Below are 20,627 nucleotides of genomic sequence, written 5' to 3' on the forward strand. Positions count from 1 at the left end.
GCATAACAAAGTAAGACAAAGCAAAGATGATGATCTTTACAGGAAATGCTCAATATGTCCACCATCATTCCTCAACAATAGCTGTAGTCGAGGAATAATGTTGTGAACAGCACTGTAAAGCATGCCCGGAGTTATGGTGAGGCATTGGCGTCGGATGTTGGCTTTCAGCATCCATAGACATGTCTGTCGATCACGATACACTTGCGGCTTCAGGTAACCCCAAAGCCAGTAATCTCACGGACTGAGGTATGGGGACCTGGGAAGCCAAGCATGACGAAAGTGGCGGCTGAGCACACGATCATCACCAAACGACGCGTGCAAGAGATCTTTCATGCGTCTAGCAGTATGGGGTGGAGTGCCATCCTGCATAACATCATACGTTCCAGCAGGTGTTTATCAGCCAGGCTGGGGGTGATGCGATTCTGTAACATATCGGCGTACCTCTCACCCGTCACGGTAGCAGTTACTGACTTTTGCTGTCCAGCGCCATCTGTCTGACATTTTGTGAACTTTGTTTTTTTGGGGGGGGGGGGGGTTCTAATAAAACCCCATGTCATTCCAAGCATGTGTGTCAATTTTTACCTCTCTATCTATATTATTCCGTGGTTTATTAAGTTTTCAAATTTATAATGGCTTTTTGATCACCCGGTATATAAATGGTCCGCCTCCATATGTCACTGATCAGCACGGCGGAATGACACGCGAGGGGCCCGGGTACGATTCCCGACCAGGTCGGAGATTTTCTCTTCTCGGGGACGCACTCTTACAAGATATCAGCCCCAGCAATCGATTCCGTGCGAAAATTTGGGCCATAATCGTAATAGTACGCAGTTATGGACGTGTGAATACACAGCTTCTTAAACTTCGCCAGCAGCGGTTGTTGACACTCGCTCCGCCTTACTGCAGCGGGATGTAGCCAGCAAGCGAAGAGCAGCGGGTAGGGGGGGGGGGGGACACTTCCGCCGAACTTCTTGTGAAATCTTTTTCAAGAAAATGTATTTTTTCACAATCAGAGTGCCTAATATGTCTACCTAATGCATCCATGTTATATATATACATTCCTGATCCTGATAATCAAAATGAATAACCTTAAGCATCTGAAGAATCATTATGAAATGGAGTTAACGATTTTCCAATTACAGGTGACTCACGCTAATCACGTTAATGAATAGCCCAGCACCTGCAATCCTGCAAATGTACTTCGCTTTAACCATGCCACCTTTTCAGTCCAATGAAAATACGTGCAACAGTGATTTTAATAATTAAATTGCACTACGCTACTTCTTTAATGACACACTTACTCATTTCACTAATTTACCCTACATTTGTGAATTGCAGCGTAAAAGTGTTCAAAGCAAAGAGATCTCTGGTGCTGACTGCCGGATAGAAACCGCACATTTTGACGCACTGAACAAAGCACTGTCACTTGTTTCTTCGTTAACATTATGAACACCTTACTCGCTACACTGTACAGTACTTCGCTCTCGGGCATTAGGCGACTGCATTGGGAAGGATCCAGTGATGAAAAGTCTGTGCGGACCAAGTTTAATATTGGAACATTCAGAAGGTCATAATTGCGTACTTTCAGAATTATGGCCTAAATTATTGTTCGTGGTCGATTGCTGGGGCTGATATGTAGACACAGTGATTTTTCCTCCTTAAAAAATGAGGTGCAGTTGGTGACGTTTCCTTGTTAGACATTCCTCCTGTGAGCTAAATCAGCTACTACTCATTTTCTAATGATCTCGATGTACTAACGAGGCGCTGATGCAAGGGGTGCCGTCTATGGAGGTCAACATTTTAAGAAAAGCATTTGTATTATGACACATATTAATCTCAAATTATTTTACCTATTTTTTGGTGAATATAGTATGGTGAGAACAAGAAGTCTCGAAAATGGCAGGAACTGAAAAAATTGAGGTTTTTTTTTTTGTTTTTAGTGCTGAATATTTTTCAGTTGCGTTCCTGGAAGTTCGCTCACGTGTAATATTTTGCTGCCTGACTGGTTGTATGCAACCTTCTAGTCAGGTACATGCGCCCATTCGTAGGCATACCATACCTCTTGCCGACAAAAAGAAATTAATAACTCATACGGTTCGTGTATATTATAAATTATATTCTACATAATAAATTATAGGAAGATTTGGGAAGGTAAGACAGGAGGGAAGTATGTTCCACAAAGAAAAGACAGAGAGCGAGCTACTTTCTCCAACGTAGCTGGAAAGGATAGAAATCGCGCCCCCCCCCCCCCCCCCCCTACTCCACCCATGTATATACTGCAGCATGCAGACCTCGGTTCATGATCTTAGGGCTAAGTTAAATACTGATAACGTTCAGTGGACACTTCGGATTTACTCCACATAAACAATGAAATTTTCAAAGCTGCGAGTGTTTTTAGCAGAACAACTGCATATCACAGCTATTTTTCAGGTTTTTGGACTAATGGATACAACTGATGTCCTCTGGTTTCAAATGGTTCAAATGGCTCTGAGCACTGTGGGACTTAACATCTGAGGTCATCAGTCACTTAGAACTACTTAAACCTAACTAACCTAAGGACATCACACACATCCATGCCTGAGGCAGGATTCGAACCTGCTATCGTAGCAGTCGCGCGGTTCCGGACTGAAGCGCCTAGAACCGTTCGGCCACCGCGGCTCGGCTATTCGTTTCATAATGCCGCAGAAGATGAAACATTTCTGTCGCGCATTTGATGTTCGCAGTTGAAACAGAGAACTTACCTTCTTAATGAGGCTTTCGAAACAAATCTGCTTTCACCCTCATTCCAGTGAATGTTGGTGATTCATCAGAAGTGATGATGGAAAACTAATTCGCGATGATGGAAAACGGATACGCGAAATTGTTTTGGTGCAAAAATTTACCTGAATACCGACTGAAATTGGAGACCACATAATTTTCGACCCCCATTGAACTCCAGACTTCACACGCCGTATGCAAAAATTTATGTGCCAGCAATGGAATGACTACGTGACTGCTCCGGTTTATTTTACAGTCTCTCTTAATACGCACAGTACAAAATCTAACAAAATTTGTAATCATCGAGAACATGCAACCAGTACGATGCACGTCGGCAGTAGAATTTGTTGCAACGGTGACGAGGCGGAAAACACTTGCATCTAATCTGCATTCGTAGCTACACGTTTTCTATCTCGCAACTTTAGATACGTTTATTGTCCTTCTCACATATAATTTCTGGGAAGTCTTTCTTGGATTGGATTTCTTACATTATACCACCAGCAGCTTAGTACAAGCATAAATTCGTACAAACAGGGAAATCCTAATGTAAATAGTTTGAGCAATGCTTTAAAATCATTTTACAGTGTACACATCAGCAAATACTGTCATGAAATTAAATATAGGCGAAACAGACTCAAAAAAAAAAAAAAAAAGAAATGCGAACAGCGATTGGGAAGCATACGCCTGGAGGTTAGTGTTTATGCAAGCACAGATAGAACACCAAATTTCATATACACACGTTACTGTTCGTGAAAAATAAAAAAAGTACTTGGTATGTTTGACTACCTTCATGATGCAGTAAAACGAGGAATTTGTTGGAAGGAGCACGTTAAATTTCACGAAGTTTTGCAGTAAGCGGTTTTACTATGTTTCGAAGAAACTGCAGGAAAACAGTAAGTGGTCGACATTTTCTCTTTTCTGTTGACAGTCGCAGAAAAGATTCTCCTTTATGCCTGTCTGATATAAGTGGGAAGGAGCTGGTTAGCACATATTTTTACCAAGGCAGTTATCAGTCTCCTATTCGCCTGAAATGTTCTGAATCAGTGGGAGCTTCAAATTACCGGTCGTGTCGCAGCCTGGTATTGACCTTTACGGCAGATTTGAAGACGCCAGTTCTCTGCCCATTCTTCCTAGGTCAGTTTTCCTATCCATAACTTGAAATCGATGGGTATTAGACTGACGTTCATTGCAGGCGGCAGAAAACTGGTGTGCTTCGCCAACTGGTTGACCTGGTCCTACATGAGCCGGGGCTCATAGAGAGGAGATACCCATTCCTCTTCGTTTAATTTGCAGTACGTTTCTTAAGACGTTTGGTATTTGGCATTCATTTTACTGTTGCAACCAGCATAACGATCAAATCTGCCAGCCTCTCTAATCGCTGTTACTTTCGCGGTATGAATTTAATACTGTGGGGAGGACGAATTGCTCGGAATATTTCTGCTTAGGGACAATAAATGCACGTCCCACTGATGACGTCTCTTGATATCGAATCATCAGTGCTAATAAGAACAATGGGCAGCCAATAAAATTAATGTAGACAATAAAACTTGAATTGATTGTCTGGAAGCCATTTTTCATAAAATTTTAATAATGAACATTGAGGTTTTCCAACTGATATCTGAACGGAATTCTAAATGTAGAATCCTAAATGTGGAACAGAGAATCAGTGCTCATAAAGCCGTTACAACATCACTGAATACGGCTGTAAACAGAAATACAAAGAGTGGCAGGAAAGATCATCCTGCTCAGCAAGAGTGACACGAAACAGATTTCAGATTACCTGGGCGATCTACACGAAAATGTCATCTCCAGCACTAACAGTGTTGAGTATCAACGAACGGAGTTCGAGAGCATTGTGTAGTACGCTTTAAACAGGTATATGTCGAGCAGAGCTGTGAGGGGTGGAAGAGATCCGCCTTGATTCCACAGCCGTGTTAGAAAACTGCTACGAAAACAGAGAGAGCGTGGCTGCAAATTTAAAAGTAGCCAAAGCCTCACAGACAAATTAAAAGAAGCCAAAATCAGCGTACTGAAAGCTACGCGCGAATCGTTCAACAAGTTCGGAAGCAAAATTTTGTTCACCGTCTTGGCAGGAAACCCTGAGACGTTTTGGCCTTACGTTAAATCAGTAAACGGACCGAAGCCATCTGTCCAGACACTCTGTGACCATAATAGCATTGCAGTGGAGGACGACACAGGAAAGGCCGAAATACTAAACGTCTTTCTCCACAACTGTTTCAAATAGGAAGATCGCAGTGTAGTGTCTCCTTTCATTCGTAGCACAAAAGACAAAATGCGTGGTAACGAAATAAGTGACCATGGTTTAGAAAAGCAACTGAAACTGCTCAACAAAGGGAAGGCCTCTGGACCTTACGGGATACCAATGTGATTCTACATAGAGTATGGGACACTGATGAGTCCAAACATTATGACCATCTGCTTAGTAGTTCGTTTGTCCATCTTTGGAACGAAATACATAACTCATTCTGCGTATAAGGGATCCGACAGTTTGTTGGCAGCTTTATGGAGGTATGAGGCATTAGATGTCTACTCACAGATTATACAGGGTAGTCCATTGATAGTGTCCGGGCCAAATATCTCACGAAACAAGCATCAAACGAAAAAACTACAAAGAACGAAACTCGTCTAGCTTGAAGAGAGAAACCAGATGGTGCTATGGTTGGTCCGCTAGATGGCGCTGACATAGGTCAAACGGATATCAACTGCGTTTCTTTTAAATAGGAACCCCCACTTTTTATTACGTATTCCTGTAGTACATAAAGAAATATGAATGTTTTAGTTGGACCTCTTTTATCGCTTTGTGATAGATGGCGCTGTAATAGTCACAAACGTATAAGTACGTGGTATCACGTAACATTCCGCCAGTGTGGACGGTATTTACTTCGTCGTACATTACCCGTGTTAAAATGGACCGTTTACCAATTGCGGAAAAGGTCGATATCGTGTTGATGTATGGCTATTGTGATGAAAATGCCCAACGGACGTGTGCTATGTATGCTGCTCGGTATCCTGGACGACATCATCCAAATGTCCGGACCGTTCGCCGGGTAGTTACGTTATTTAAGGAAACAGGAAGTTCAAATGGTTCAAATGGCTCTGAGCACTATGCGACTTAACTTCTGAGGTCATCAGTCGCCTAGAACTTAGAACTAATTAAACCTAAGGACATCACACACATCCATGCCCGAGGCAGGATTCGAACCTGCGACCATAGCGGTCGCTCGGTTCCAGACTGTAGCGCCTAGAACCGCACGGCCACTTCGGCCGGCGAAACAGGAAGTGTTCATGTGAAACGTCAACCACGACCTGCAACAAATGATGATGCCCAAGTAGGTGTTTTAGCTGCTGTCGAGATTAATCCGCACATCAGTAGCAGACAAATTGCGCGAGAATCGGGGATCTCAAAAACGTCGGTGTTGAGAATGCTACATCAATATCGATTGCAACCGTACCACATTTCTATGCACCAGGAATTGCATGGCGGCGACTTTGAAGGTCGTGTACAGTTCTGCCACTAGGCGCAAGAGAAATTATGGGACGATGACAGATTTTTTGCACGCGTTTATTATTTAGCGACGAAGCGTCATTGACCAACAGCGGTAACGTAAACCGGGATAATATGCACTATTGGGCAACGGAAAATCCACGATGGCTGCGACAAGTGGAACATCAGTGACCTTGGCTGGTTAGTGTATGGTGCGGCATTATGGGAGGAAGGATAATTGGCCCCCATTTTATCGATGGCAATCTAAATGGTGCAGTGTGTGCTGATTTCCTACGTAATGTCCTACCGATGTTTCTACAAGATTTTTCACTGCATGACAGAATGCCGATGTACTTCCAACATGATGGATGTCCGGCAGATAGCTCGCGTGCGGATTAAGCGGTATTGAACACCATATTTCATGATAGGTGGATTGGTCGTCGAAGCACCATACCATGGCCCGCACGTTCACCGAATCTGATGGCACCGGATTTCTTTCTGTGGGGAAAGTTGAAGGATATTTGCCATCGTGATCCACCGACAACGCCTGACAACGGGCGTCAGCGCATTGTCAATGCAAGTGCGAACATTACGGAAGGCGAACTACTCGCTGTTGAGAGGAATGTCGTTACACGTATTGTCAAATGCATTGAGGTTGACAGACATCATTCACAAAGGTACACGTATCACATTGGAACAACCGAAATAAAATGTTCAAACGTACCTACGTTCTGTATTTTAATTTAAAACACCTACCTGTTACCAACTGTTCGTCTACAATTGTGAGCCATATGTTTGTGACTATTACAGTGCCATCTATCACAAAGCGAAAAAGTGGTCCAACTAAAACATTCATGTTTCTTTACGTACTACACGAAAATGTAACAAAAATGGGGGTTCCTATTTTAAAAAAAGAGGCAATTGATATCCGTTTGACCTATATCAGCGCCATCTAGTGGGCCAACCATAACGCCATCTGGTTTCCCCCTGCAAGCTATACAAGTTTCGTTCTTTGTAGTTTTTCCGTTTGACGCCTATTTCGTAAAATATTTGCCCCGGTCACGATCAATGGACCACCCTGTATAACTCGCGTAAATGACGGGCTACTGATTTATGTAAACGGTGGTGGCGGCCTATAGCGACCCAGATGGGTTCCACAGGATTTGCATCAGGTGAATTTGGTCGCCGAGACAAAAGAATGAATTCCCTATAATGCTCCTAAAATCACTGCCTCCGAGACACGTACAATTATACTGCTGAATGGTGACATCGACGTCGGGAAACATTTCAAGCATGATGGGATTTAGGTTCTTAGCAGCTGTCTGCGTGACTACGATTACTACTACAGGCCCCATGCAAGCGCAGGAGAATGTCTCCCATAGCATAATATTGCTACCACCAGCCTGCGTCCGTGGCGAGCTGCATGTTTCGATCCGCCGTTCACCTCGATGACGGCATTTGTGAAAACGACCATCGATCTAGTGTAGCAAAAGTGTGATTCAGCAGAATAGCCGAGACGTTGCATGGATCGACGGTCGAATTCTGATGGTTCCGTGCCCACTGCAATCGTAATTGACGATGTCGTTGGGTCAACATGTGAACACGTAGGGGTGGTCTGCTGTGGAGCTCCATATTCAGCAATTTACGATGAATGGTGTGTTCTGAAACACTTGTACGTGCACCAGCAATTTGCTCTCTCGGCAAAGATGCCACAGATCACAATCTATCCTACTTTACAGAGAAGGCAAGCCTCCGAATCCCACGTTCCCTGAAGAGTCGTGGACTTCCAGCCGCTTAGCGCCTACTGGTAGTTTCCCTCCTTCCACCTCTATCCGTAGATGCTAACGACAGTAGCAAGTGGAACATTCGACCAGCTTCGACGTTTACAGGCTCTGCGCAATAATAAGCTGCCATTTTTCAAAGTAGCTTATCTCAGTGGATTTCCCCATTTGCGGCCCATATCTTCGCTAGGGTGATCCGATCCCCCGTCTTTGTCTGCTGCACACACACACACACACACACACACACACACACTTCTGTTACCGCGTCACGTATCCGCAACGCTACCAGGGGGCATCCACCGCCGCGGTGGGCAGTGGTCATAATGTTTTGGCCTATGAGTGTACTTCTCTCCTGGAAGCAGTATCCTGTAGGTCGCTGGAGGAGCCAAGTGTTTTAAATGACTGGAAAACAGTACAGGTGATACTAGTTTTCAAGAAGGATCGTCAAACAGACGCACGTAACTATAGGCCTTCATCTCCGACGACGGTCTGTTGTAGAATTTGAAACATGTTTCTTGCTCGCACATAATTACATTTCTGGGGCCCTAAAATCTATTCTATAGAAATCAACATAGATACCGAAAAGAACGATCGTGTGGAAACCAGCTTGCTCTGTTCGTCCACGAGATATTCAGATAGATATACTCTAAATAACGGGACGCGAAAACGCAAGTGGACGAAAAGCTGCCGAAGTAATAGCGTGGAATTCCACATTCCACTGCAGTGCGGACGGTGTAGTAAATAATCTGGCATGTTAGATTTTTGTCTCTGAGAGGGCAACATGGCCAATGAGATGCGACATCCGTTTTAAATCACAAACAGAACTGAGAAGCCGCCATATTGTATTGAGTGAAACTAATATATAATTCTTTTTAGAGTACGTGGCATGACTATAAGCTGTTTCAAAGTATCAGTAAACTGGGAATCTCTCGAAAAACTTGTCATGTTTGCTACAATTTATTATAATAAAGTGAAGTAATTACGTATAACTTGTGTGCTATGAAAGTACACGGTTTCAGTGCTACCGCACAATGATGATCTATCAAAAGCGCGTCGTTTTCATATTGTTTATCATAGTTCAGTATCAAATAATTACAGTTGTAGGTCCAGACTTTAGACAGTATTTACGGTTTACTGAGATCTGGGTGTCATGTTGAAACAGTACCATAGACGATAACATTTTGAGCTGTGAAGAGAAAGGTAGCAGATTCGTGTCCACCTCCTTCCAAATAAACATTCATCTGTATCTACTTTCTCCAGTGCTAGATTTATTTCATCACGCCACGACGTATTGCTCTGTATTGGTAACTCTAGATATTTCATGATCGTGACTTATCCCAGTAACTGTTCGGCAACGGTGCAGTCGTACGATATTCGACCCGCATCAAAAGAATCACAGGATTTTTATGTTCTACCTATGTCGCCAATGCTGCATTATTTTTAGAGCAAATTTTGTTGAACTTTATTCAGGTCGAGTGAATGTGTTTAACTCCTCTTTTGAAAATTGTCTGCATCTTATGTTACTTTCGTAATTTCTCTTTAGGCAGTCAATAACAGAGCACGTCATTTGGAAAACAAGCGTACTTTTAGTTTGATGTTTGCGGTTCTTTTTAGTCACTTTCAGTTACGAACGTAAAACAACAGAATCAGTGTATTAATTATAACCTAAAAAGTGCTGGAAAAATTAAAGTATCGGCCTGTGTTCCCCACTGCGTTAATGTGTTGTGATGGAAGACACTAGAAAGAAGGGAAGATACCTTTCAAAAGCCGCAGTCGTGGACATTCATGTAGAAAACTGATTTCTGTCAAAGACAGAGAAAAATTACTGTTATTATCGTTCAACGGTTTGACAGTTAATGAATGTAATGAGTAGCCTCAAGCTAAAGTGGATAGTTGCGATCCGGAAAATGTCTCTAAAACTCAATAACGAACATCTATGATTCGTATCTACCGTTCCCCAACCCCTGTGTAATATAATGTGTTTGCCAGCCAAATCAGATAAACGTATCCGCTCAACCAATACGTCTGCCCGGCGTAAATATGATTTCCAGTAGCCTCGTCTGTTGGAACGGTAAACATTTTGCTGAACCTCCTCGGGATTGTATTGAACAACTCCCTGACTACGCCCACGCCAAATGCAATTGGACAGTATCAGTAACTTCAGAAAATCTTTCCTCGCCCTGATGCTCACCGTGTAACATTTGAAGACTGGCTTGCTTTCTATTCTGCCTTTATTTCGGATATAAACGTTTATAAGATCTATATTTACAGTAACGCATTTTTCTTTTAAAAATTCCATTATTTTCGCGCCTTTCATTTCTACTTGTCACTGAGTATTTCAAAAATGAAGTAATTTTTTCTTCAGGATACGACAACGTTCAGTGAATGAATCAATTAAGAGCAAAATAATATAGACGCTTTTTATTTAATTATAGTAGCGTGGAAAAAAACTAGACTTTAACAGTCGATGGCACAGCTGTGAAACGATCCAAGAGGGTTCTCTTCTTAATGTCAGAGTTTGATAACAATAATAATAGTTGATCTGACTTCAGTGTGGTACACAAAACCTAATCACATATCCTGTGTTTGATTGGCGGTTCCTTGATCTCTAAAAATGGTTACACTCAATAGGACTAATTGTAAGAGTTTTAAAGAGGTGTACGCAGGCTAGTAAGTTTTTTTTTTATAAATGAAAAGTAGATAAATAATAAGATTTAATTACTGGAGAAGCATGTACGCCAGATGATGTCTGCAACTTATAAAAAGTGGATAAAGTCGTCCTCTAACGAAACGTTAAAAACACATGAACGAGGAGCTGGCGACGTCACAGCGTGGAATTACACGTGTGGAGCGTAAAATGAAGAACTAGGCACGTCAGATTTTTGCCTCGTGCAGATAAACGAGGCAAGTGGCGTGCGACATCGTTTGTACGGCACAAGCGCCACATGCCGCCATATTGTACAGAGGTAAACTATGTTTTGAATACGTTTCCATTATCATAGAGCACGAGGTATGAAAATAAGCTGTTTCAAGGCATCGGAAAATTGAGAATGTTTCGAAAGGGGATAAAAACTTGCTGTACTCGATGTTTTTAGTGTTATAATTTGTCTTCAATGAAAGGAAACCGTTTCAAAGTTACGCCCCAATGAAGATCTATCAAAAGCGCGGCGTTTTGTTTCAATTTGTGGTAGTTGAATATCAAATAATGACGTCTGTAGATGCAATCTCAGGCAGTGTATACCACATCTGGAGGCCTGTAGCTTAATTGATAGCACCGTGAGCTCTGAAGAGGAAGGCAGCAGATTCGCATCCACTGCCTCGCAAATGTATAGTCACCTTTTGTTTTCCAGAAGATTCCTGGTGTTTCTTAGTAATTTAGTCCAGGTATTACGTGCAGTAGTCTGTTATTTATTTTAAATAATGTATTTGCTGCAATTCTTGTTGCAAAGGCCAACGATTGTGGTGTTTCCTCAGTGACCAGAAATCTTAACGTAATTGACAGTCTGAGGCAGAAAGTAATCACAAGTTACACACTGGAAGTTTTTGCCATTATGAAACTTTGTGTAAAATATATCTCTCGGTTTTATGTACTGCCTCATGTTTGTATGTTGTTGGTAAGTATCTTTCTCAGGCATGGTGACCAGCTTCGAAAGAATCTCCACTTCCGTTCAAATGAAATTAAGAAAGTAATCTCGATCTTGAAATCTGTGTGACAAAGTACGTTACTTCAGAGTGATGGTATTCAATGGAGCACCCCTCATATGGATATTATGGATTCGCAAACTGACATCTGACGCTATACGTAACAGAGTTAACGCAACTATTTTACGCGCGTCTGTTTTCGTAAAGAATGTGTGTGATTTACGCGCCAGATGCCGCAGGCTGTCGCTGGAGAGCGCTGAGGTCACAGGTCACAATGATGACAAGCACGTTCTGTGAGATGTAGCCGGTTGTTTGAGAGCCTGTGGCAACCACGACGGCCACGACTGAGCTTTGAGGCAGCCCTCTCGACGCTGTACAAGCCTCAAGAAACTACTTCTGGAATCGTTCATATGGTGTTTCGGTAAGTGTGTCCAAAAATTGGACATGGAGGACGCGCCACTAAAAAATTTGAGGTAGGGAACCTAGGATCAGAGAAACCAGCTTAATGAGATACGGAAGTAAACTTGTCTACCGCTCTGTCTAGAATTACTGTTTTCCAGCTTATTTACAACTAACATGCGTACAAATTTACACATAATGTGCTGCTTATTTACATGAACATTCTTTATTTCTTGCAAAGAAACAAGGACGACTAGCCTGATTACTAGGAAGTCATGATGCAGGTTTTGCTTACTTTACTTGGCCATGAGGTGGCTCTGTTGTATCGTATTTACATTTTCCCATGACAGAATATGCTTTGAATCGACGACAGACCCATTCATTACTCTGTGCTGTTCAGAGACGTACAGTACAGTACGATGGAGCAGTACCGGTACAGATTCACTGACGTGCACCTTGTGTATGGGGAAGTACGTTTCAATGCTGTTGCTGTTGAAACGCTGTAAAGGGAACGATTTCCTAACAGACATCATCCGGCGTTACAGGCGACAGTCTCACTGGGCCACATCTTCCACCTGGCTTCCTCAATGGCCACCTTTACGTGGAATTCGTGCAAAGAGTTATGCCTGTTGGAGAACATACCCCTGTCTGCTAATGAGAGGATTGCATACAACATGACGGTGCACTACCTCACATTTCAGTGTGGATGTCCGCAACCATCTCAGTGGTGTACTTCCTGGTGCCGGCCGAAGTGGCCGAGCGGTTATAGGCGCTTCAGTCTGGAACCGCGCGACCGCTACGTCGCAGGTTCGAATCCTGCCTCGGGCATGGATGTGTGTGTTGTCCTTAGGTTAGTTAGATTTAAGTAGTTCTAAGTTCTAGGGGACTGATGACCACAGATGTTGAGTCCCATAGTGCTCAGAGCCATATTTCCTGGTCGCTGTATTGGAGGGGGAGATCCTATTCCATGGCCTGCGAGGTCACCTGACCTGAAACCCCCCCGATTATTTACTGTGGGAATATCTAAAGACCCCAGTGGGTATGGAGATGAAATCAATTTCAGAATTGTAGCTGCCTTTGATGCGATTCGAAACACACCAGGGTTATTTGTTAGCGTGCGTCAGAATCTTGTCCGCCGATGTCATGCTTGCATTAAGGTTGATGGCCGCCAGTTTCAGCACATTTTGTACGCTACAATACAAATGGTATGTTCGTTGTGTCAATGATGGTATTTGCAGTTAGCTGTAACTAATGTAAATAAAAAAGTACACAGTAATGTGGTTTTATTCCTATTATCTCCTTACGCTGGCTTCTCTGAACCCAGGTTCGCTACCTCAAATTGTTTAGTGGAGCATCATTTATGTCCTGTTAAATTTTTTCACGCTCTTATGGGAACACCTTGTAGATGTCTGATTTAAGAGTCGTCAGGACCATTGTAACTGATGTTTTGGCAGATTTCGTTTTTGCAATGTGTAGCTGGTGACAGTTCAGACAATTACTGCTTGTCACGTCTTTCATGCGACACCCCGTGTCGATGGAATCCGTCGGTTCGTGTCCCATCACAAACAAAATTATTTTTAAATCTTAATTTTATGTGCCCATTCGATAGAGAGCTCCCAAATTAATCTAGTTCGATATTTATTTTATCGATATGTATTAACTGTGTCACTAGACACACAGAATAGAATAAACAGCAATCCGCCAGCGATTCAGTAGCGCTGCATGATTTTCGGTAGCAGTCAGCGCGTGCCAGGGCACTGCTGTCGCTACTGGAATACCGGTTATTCTTCAAGTTTTACTGTCCCTGTCAGCAGCACGTATCGATATGAAGAATATCGCACTGGAGTAATTTGGGAGCGATCTATCGAATGGGCAAATAAAACTCTACTTAGAAAATAATTTTGTCTGTAACGGGAAAGAAACTGACGCTTTCCGTCGACACTGTCGCATGAAATACGTGGGCTGACTCCTGCTACACAACGAAAAAACGAAATTGGAAAAATCTGCAGAAACACCAGAGAACAGGGGCCCGACGACTCTTAGGAGACACAGCCGGTATGTGGGTGGTTAGTCTGGAGGAGGGGACCAAACAGCGAAGTCATCGGTCCCATCGCCTTAGGGATGGGGAAGGAAGTCGGCCGTGCCCTTTCAAAGAAAATATCCCGGCTTTAGCCTGAAGTGATTTAGGGAAATCACGGAAAACCTAAAAAAGGATGACCGGACGCGGGTTTGAACCGTCGTCTTCCCGAATACGAGACCAGTGTGCTAACCACTGCGCCACCTCGCTCGGTTCAGTATATGGCTCTGTGCTCTAGGTAAGTTAGAATGCCAAACACAAAATCTTCCAAATAACTGCCATCCATTTCACACTCGTTCGGGTTCCAATTGCGGTTTCTTTGTTGACTTATTCAATTCCATACATCAGATATCTTGCTACATCAATTCATATTTTCGCAATAACTTATGATGTTTATGTGGTTGGGAAATAACCGTTGAGTTCCAATTTGAAATCGACGTTATTGGTGTCTGAAAGTCAGAACAGTGTTCCTACCACAATAAAGTTTTATCTGTCCTCCATAATTGATTCTATCAGTTTCAACTTTTGTGCATTTCTAAAAAATTAAGAGAGAAGTGTTGTACATCATCTATTCTTGGCACGCACATTGAACGTATTCGAAATGTAAATTTTTGCTACCTATTTCATTGTTATGAAAATAATGGATGGTTTTGGTAAGTAGAATTGCTTCTGGCGTAAATATACGGATATGTGTGTGGTAGTTGCTAGTCTTTTTTTAAAATATTTGTATTGTGATGTATTTGTGTCCTCTCTTCAAATCAGCCCCCCCTCCTCTCTCTCTCTCTCTCTCTCTCTCTCTCTCTCTCCCTCCCTCCCTCCCTCCCTCCCTCTCCCCCCCCCATCCCTCCCTCTCTCGCCCTTTGTGTGTGTGTGTGTGTGTGTGTGTGTGTGTGTGTGTCGCTTACAGTTTAGATCACTTTCCTTATTTTGTTGAGGGAAGTTTAATAATATACTCTCAAGAATTGTAAAACTGCTACGGACAATATGGGCACCCACATGAAGAATTTTTATTTTTTTAATTTGTGTTTTTCTGTTTTAAGGACTACCAACTAAATGCCCCGTTGCAAAACCTGAAGCATCTGTGACGGTTTGCCGTGTTATGCACTTTAGTGTGCGTGGTTTACCAACTTTTTAGTACAATAATAGCCCAAGGTTTTCCTGTTTTATTACAATTTTGCTAATTAATGTATGTATAATACAGTTTGAATAAAGTGGTTATTGTTTTTACAAGTATAATTCTTTCTGTCCAAGACATTTTTTTTCTTCTTAATGAACATAAATGTGTTGCTGGAAAATACTTCCGAGTGTTCGAAGTACTCGGCTTTCAGTTTTACGACCTGTGGGTGATTTAGCTGGCTAATTTGTGTGTGGTGTTGTGTGCATGGGTGTGTGTGCGTGTGTGGCTACACCCGTGTCTTGTCGTCCATTTGTTGATCCTGATGTTGCGTCTTTTGCAGATTCAAGGAGACAGAGACAGTGTTGGAGCGCTCGTATGTACCTGACTTCTTTTGTCTGTCTTCTGGCCTGCCCTTAGCGTTTCGTAGGTGGCACGGAGTGGTTGTGCATCCCGTAGCTCGCATCCCCATGCACTAACTTTCCCCTCCTTCCTGTGTGCGAGTGGCGTTTGGTGTTCGTCTTCCCCAGCACTCCCTTTTTTTACGCGTCCTGTAGTAACACAGCACAGTAAAATGTTTATTACGTAGGTCCATCACCTGCGCTTCTTTAAATTTCACGCATGTCTTTTGAATTCACATCGGGAATGTCTGCATTTTTTTTTTCACTGTTGTATTAGTCACCTAGTTTAAATTAAGAGAACATAATTTTGGGCTGACCACAGACAGCTCAGTTCTCGGCTTTTGTATGCGACCACTGTGCATTTTCAGTTGAAAAAATCCTTATAACCTTTTTCAGGTTATTCACTTGCTTTAATACGTTTGCAGTGTTGAAATTCAGTGGTTTGCACTAATAATCATAGTTCTTTCGCTTTTTCTTTAGTGAAGTTACAAAATCAGCCATGTGTTAAGCACTCAAACAGCTGGACTGCTTGTCATCTGCTGCCAATAGATGGGATCTGCCTTATGTGATCGACGCGAACCCATTATCTGTGCCATCAGTATATGTTTAACTGTATACACGAATTACGATTGGAAACTTCAGTTATAGAGAGAGTGACGAAAAAAGAGGGTCCAGCAGACTATGAATGTACGATCTCTCTTAAACTTCATGAGGTTTTTCATAATGCTTTGAGTTTCGTGGGAACGTTGTTCAAGTTAAGCTGTTCTAACACGCCCCCACGGCACAGTCAAAACTTGAACCTGACTGTATCCTTCCTCAACTCTTCCGAACTGCACCAAGATAGTTCAAACAGGGTGAACATGAATACAACCGACAAACTGCAGGGACGGATTGCTCACTGGAAATGGAGAAAACAAAGGTACTTTGAACATGTGTCCAGAAATGCATCGTTGCCACGGTAGAATGCGCTGACGAATGAAAATTCTTCTGATCGCGTGCCTTGTGTTACGGCCAAGGAGATGGAACGTTTGAGAGGCAGCACGGCTATACCAAAACAAATACCCTCACAGACAACAACCACATCATGCTACGTTTCAAGCCTCTTGTTGGGCATTTGTGTGATAATGGGTCCTTACATACAGACGAGCGTGCAGGAAAGCGGCGTACTGTGCGTACACCAGATTTGGAGGATCGGGTTCTACAGATACTGAGACGAACCCTAGTACAGGCTCCAACCAATGTGCCCGCCAACATGGTGCAAGCCAAAGTACGATTAAGCGTATTGTGCATGAAAACCAAAAATGGCTCTGAGCACTACGGGACTTAACATCTATGGTCATCAGTCCCGTAGAACTTAGAACTACTTAAACCTAACTAACCTAAGGACAGCACACAACACCCAGCCATCACGAGGCAGAGAAAATCGCTGGCCCCGCCGGGAATCGAACCCGGGAACCCGGGCGTGGGAAGCGAGAACGCTACCGCACGACCACGAGATGCGGGCTGCATGAAAACCACTACTATCCCTACCACGTGCAACAAATGAGAGGATTATCAGCAGCGGACATCCCTCTATAGTAAGTAATTTGGCGACGGTTTCTGCACCAGACCGTCACAATTATGGCAATTCTGTCATCAGTATCTTTACCGACGAACCATTCTGCTGCTTACGGTAAGTGGTGTCAATCACACAGGCTGCATCATACAAGGAACACACGGCACGTGGTCAGAGGAACTGCCATTCGACAGCGCCATCTACCGTGGCAACGCTTCATTTTTGGACACATGTTCATAGGACCTTATTTCCTCTATTTTCAGTCAGGAATCCGTCCCTGCAGACCGTCGGTTTTATTATACCCTATACAGGGGTTAAAAAAAGGTACGGCCAAACTTTCAGGAAACATTCCTCAAACACAAAGAAAGAAAATATGTTATGTGGACATGTGTCCGGAAACGCTTACTTTCCATGGTAGTGCTCATTTTATTACTTCCCTTCAAATCACATTAATCATGGAATGGAAACACACAGCAACAGAACGTACCAGCGTGACTTCAAACACTTTGTTACAGGAAATGTTCAAAATGTCCTCCGTTTTAGCGAGGATACATGCATCCACCCTCCGTCGCATGGAATCCCTGATGCACTGATGCAGCCCTGGAGAATGGCGTATTGTATCACAGCCGTCCACAATACGAGCACGAAGAGTCTCTACATTTGGTACCGGGGTTGCGTAGACAAGAGCTTTCAAATGCCCCCATAAATGAAAGTCAAGAGGGTTGAGGCCAGGAGAGCGTGGAGGCCATGGAATTGGTCCGCCTCTACCAATCCATCGGTCACCGAATCTGTTGTTGAGAAGCGTACGAACACTTCGACTGAAATGTGCAGGAGCTCCATCGTGCATGAACCTCATGTTGTGTCGTACTTGTAAAGGCACATGTTCTAGCAGCACAAGTAGAGTATCCTGTATGAAATCATGATAACGTGCTCCATTGAGCGTAAGTGGAAGAACATGGGGCCCAATCAAGACATCACCAACAATGCCTGCCCAAACGTTCACAGAAAACCTGTGTTGATGACGTGATTGCACAATTGCGTGCGGATTCTCGTCAGCCCACACATGTTGATTGTGAAAATTTACAATTTGATCACGTTGGAATGAAGCCTCATCCATAAAGAGAACATTTGCACTGAAATGAGGATTGACGCATTGTTGGATGAACCAATCGCAGACGTGTACCCGTGGGGGCCAATCAGCTGCTGATAGTGCCTGCACACGCACTCTCCATACGTTGACGTGGTCAACGTTACCTTGTACAGCAGCAACTTCTCTGACGCTGACATTAGGGTTATCGTCAACTGCACGAAGAATTGCCTCGTCCATTGCAGGTGTCCTCGTCGTTCTAGGTCTTCCCCAGTCGCGAGTCATAGGCGGCAATGTTCCGTGCTCCATAAGACGCCGATCAATTGCTTCGAACGTCTTCCTGTCGGGACACCTTCGTTCTGGAAATCTGTCTCGATACAAACGAACCGCGCCACGGCTATTGCCCCGTGCTAATCCATACATCAAATGGGCATCTGCCAACTCCGCAGTTGTAAACATTGCACTGACTGCAAAACCACGTTCGTGATCAACACGAACCTGTTGATGCTACGTACTGATGTGCTTGATGGTAGTACTGTAGAGCAGCGAGTCGCATGTCAACACAAGCACCGAAGTCAACATTACCTTCCTTCAATTGGGCCAACTGGCGGTGAATCGAGGAAGTACAGTACATACTGACGAAACTAAAATGAGCTCTAACATGGAAATTAAGCGTTTCCAGACACATGTCCACATAACATCTTTTCTTTATTTGTGTGTGAGGAATGTTTCCTGAAAGTTTGGCCGTACCTTTTTGTAACACCCTGTATTCCAGGCAGATTACCCGATAGTGTACCCAATTTAATGTCACCGTCACATATAAGAACGACAATGCGACATCTAGAGGAACATTAAACAAAAAAACTAGGAAACAGCACTATTAATGTAGACGAAATATAAATATCCCGTGGTTGTACCATGTAAAGTGGCATTGGCTGGCGTTAAAATATCTGTACTAGTGGATGAGCTATCTGGGTTATCACATCAGCTTCGTGTAGATGACTGTTGCCTTATGGACCTGAATCCAACGCAAGATTTTACTGGGATTTTTAACAAAATAGAGATGTGATTGCTCAACAAAAACCCACAGATTCTATGTGCAAGACCACTACCGAGAAAACAGTAATATAACAGTGAAAAACGATAAGGCGGCTGGAATAGAATGTTTAATGTGGCTGGTTTCTTGAGTGTAGAGTAAAGATATAAAACAAATCTGTGTGTCAGGTAACAAGCCCAGATGTAAAAAAAGGAATATTGGTAACCATCTTATCAATTTTATGAAGTGCTCTGATATGCGTCTACGAGGAACATTTACGTCTTCCGAGGCTAAAAAACATATTACCAGACGGAAAGTATTTCACGAACAATGGATGCAACTTCAGCCAAAAGGGCAACCAGCCCTCCTGGAGTGTCTATCGGCGTCTCATACACCAAACGCTTCATCTCCCGCAGAAAAAGAAGTTCATTGGAGCGAGGCTCAAATTTGCAGCAACATGTCTAAAACAATATTAACCACACGTCATTTCGTTGCGTCGTCTCTGAACATCAGTAGTATCAAATCCCTCACAGACCCGTAGCGGAGAAACGGTGCAACTGTGAAACACATGTTAAGTGAACTTCAGCGTAAGTGTTTTAAATTGCATACCAGCTGAAATGTACCACAACTATTTCCATCTTCTTGATCCAAGTTACAGCACATCGGAGACCTTTGTTGACCTGTGCAGCAGTAAACATAAAACGTACCAAGGGAGGTTAGTTATGGTTTAGTCCCATTACATGGCCGCATTTGTATTCACAACACTTTGAACCCAAATGGAATGGATGCAAATCCTGTATGGCAAGTAATAGGATTTTTACACCATTCATCGCAAGAAAACTGTTTGAATTCCTTGAGAGATGCTTTTTGATGTTTGTGAGCATCCTATTACTTTCACAGTAGCCGGCCGCGGTGGTCTCGCGGTTTTAGGCGCTCAGTCCGGAACCGCGCGACTGCTACCGTCGCAGGTTCGAATCCTGCCTCGGGCATGGATGTGTGTGATGTCCTTAGGTTAGTTAGGTTTAAGTAGTTCTAAGTTCTAGGGGACTGATGACCACAGATGTTGAGTCCCATAGTGCTCAGAGCCAACTTTTACAGTACACGTCAAAATGACTCTAAAATAATCAAATGGAGCTTTTGCGGCAGCCAAGAATGACGTATTACTTCGGCATGAAAATGAAACGAATCCAGGACATTTTCAGCCTTGTGAGCGGGAGTATTATGTCCTAGAAAGATCCAGCTGACAATATCTGCACAATTTAATGCACACAGT

At 43.2% G+C, this 20,627-nt stretch overlaps 1 protein-coding gene across 1 annotated transcript in view; it reads left to right on the top strand.

Annotated features, from left to right (window-relative positions):
- Positions 1-20,627, top strand: part of LOC124556842 (cAMP-specific 3',5'-cyclic phosphodiesterase-like) — a 931,691-nt gene that overhangs the window by 157,831 nt on the left and 753,233 nt on the right. The window contains exon 3 of the mRNA XM_047130860.1: positions 15,619-15,651. Within this exon, the coding sequence (XP_046986816.1) occupies positions 15,619-15,651 (33 nt within the window). The remainder of the gene's footprint in view (positions 1-15,618; positions 15,652-20,627) is intronic.

The sequence above is a fragment of the Schistocerca americana genome, chromosome X (genome assembly GCF_021461395.2).
Source record: "Schistocerca americana isolate TAMUIC-IGC-003095 chromosome X, iqSchAmer2.1, whole genome shotgun sequence".
In the NCBI taxonomy this organism is placed as follows: domain Eukaryota; kingdom Metazoa; phylum Arthropoda; class Insecta; order Orthoptera; family Acrididae; genus Schistocerca; species Schistocerca americana.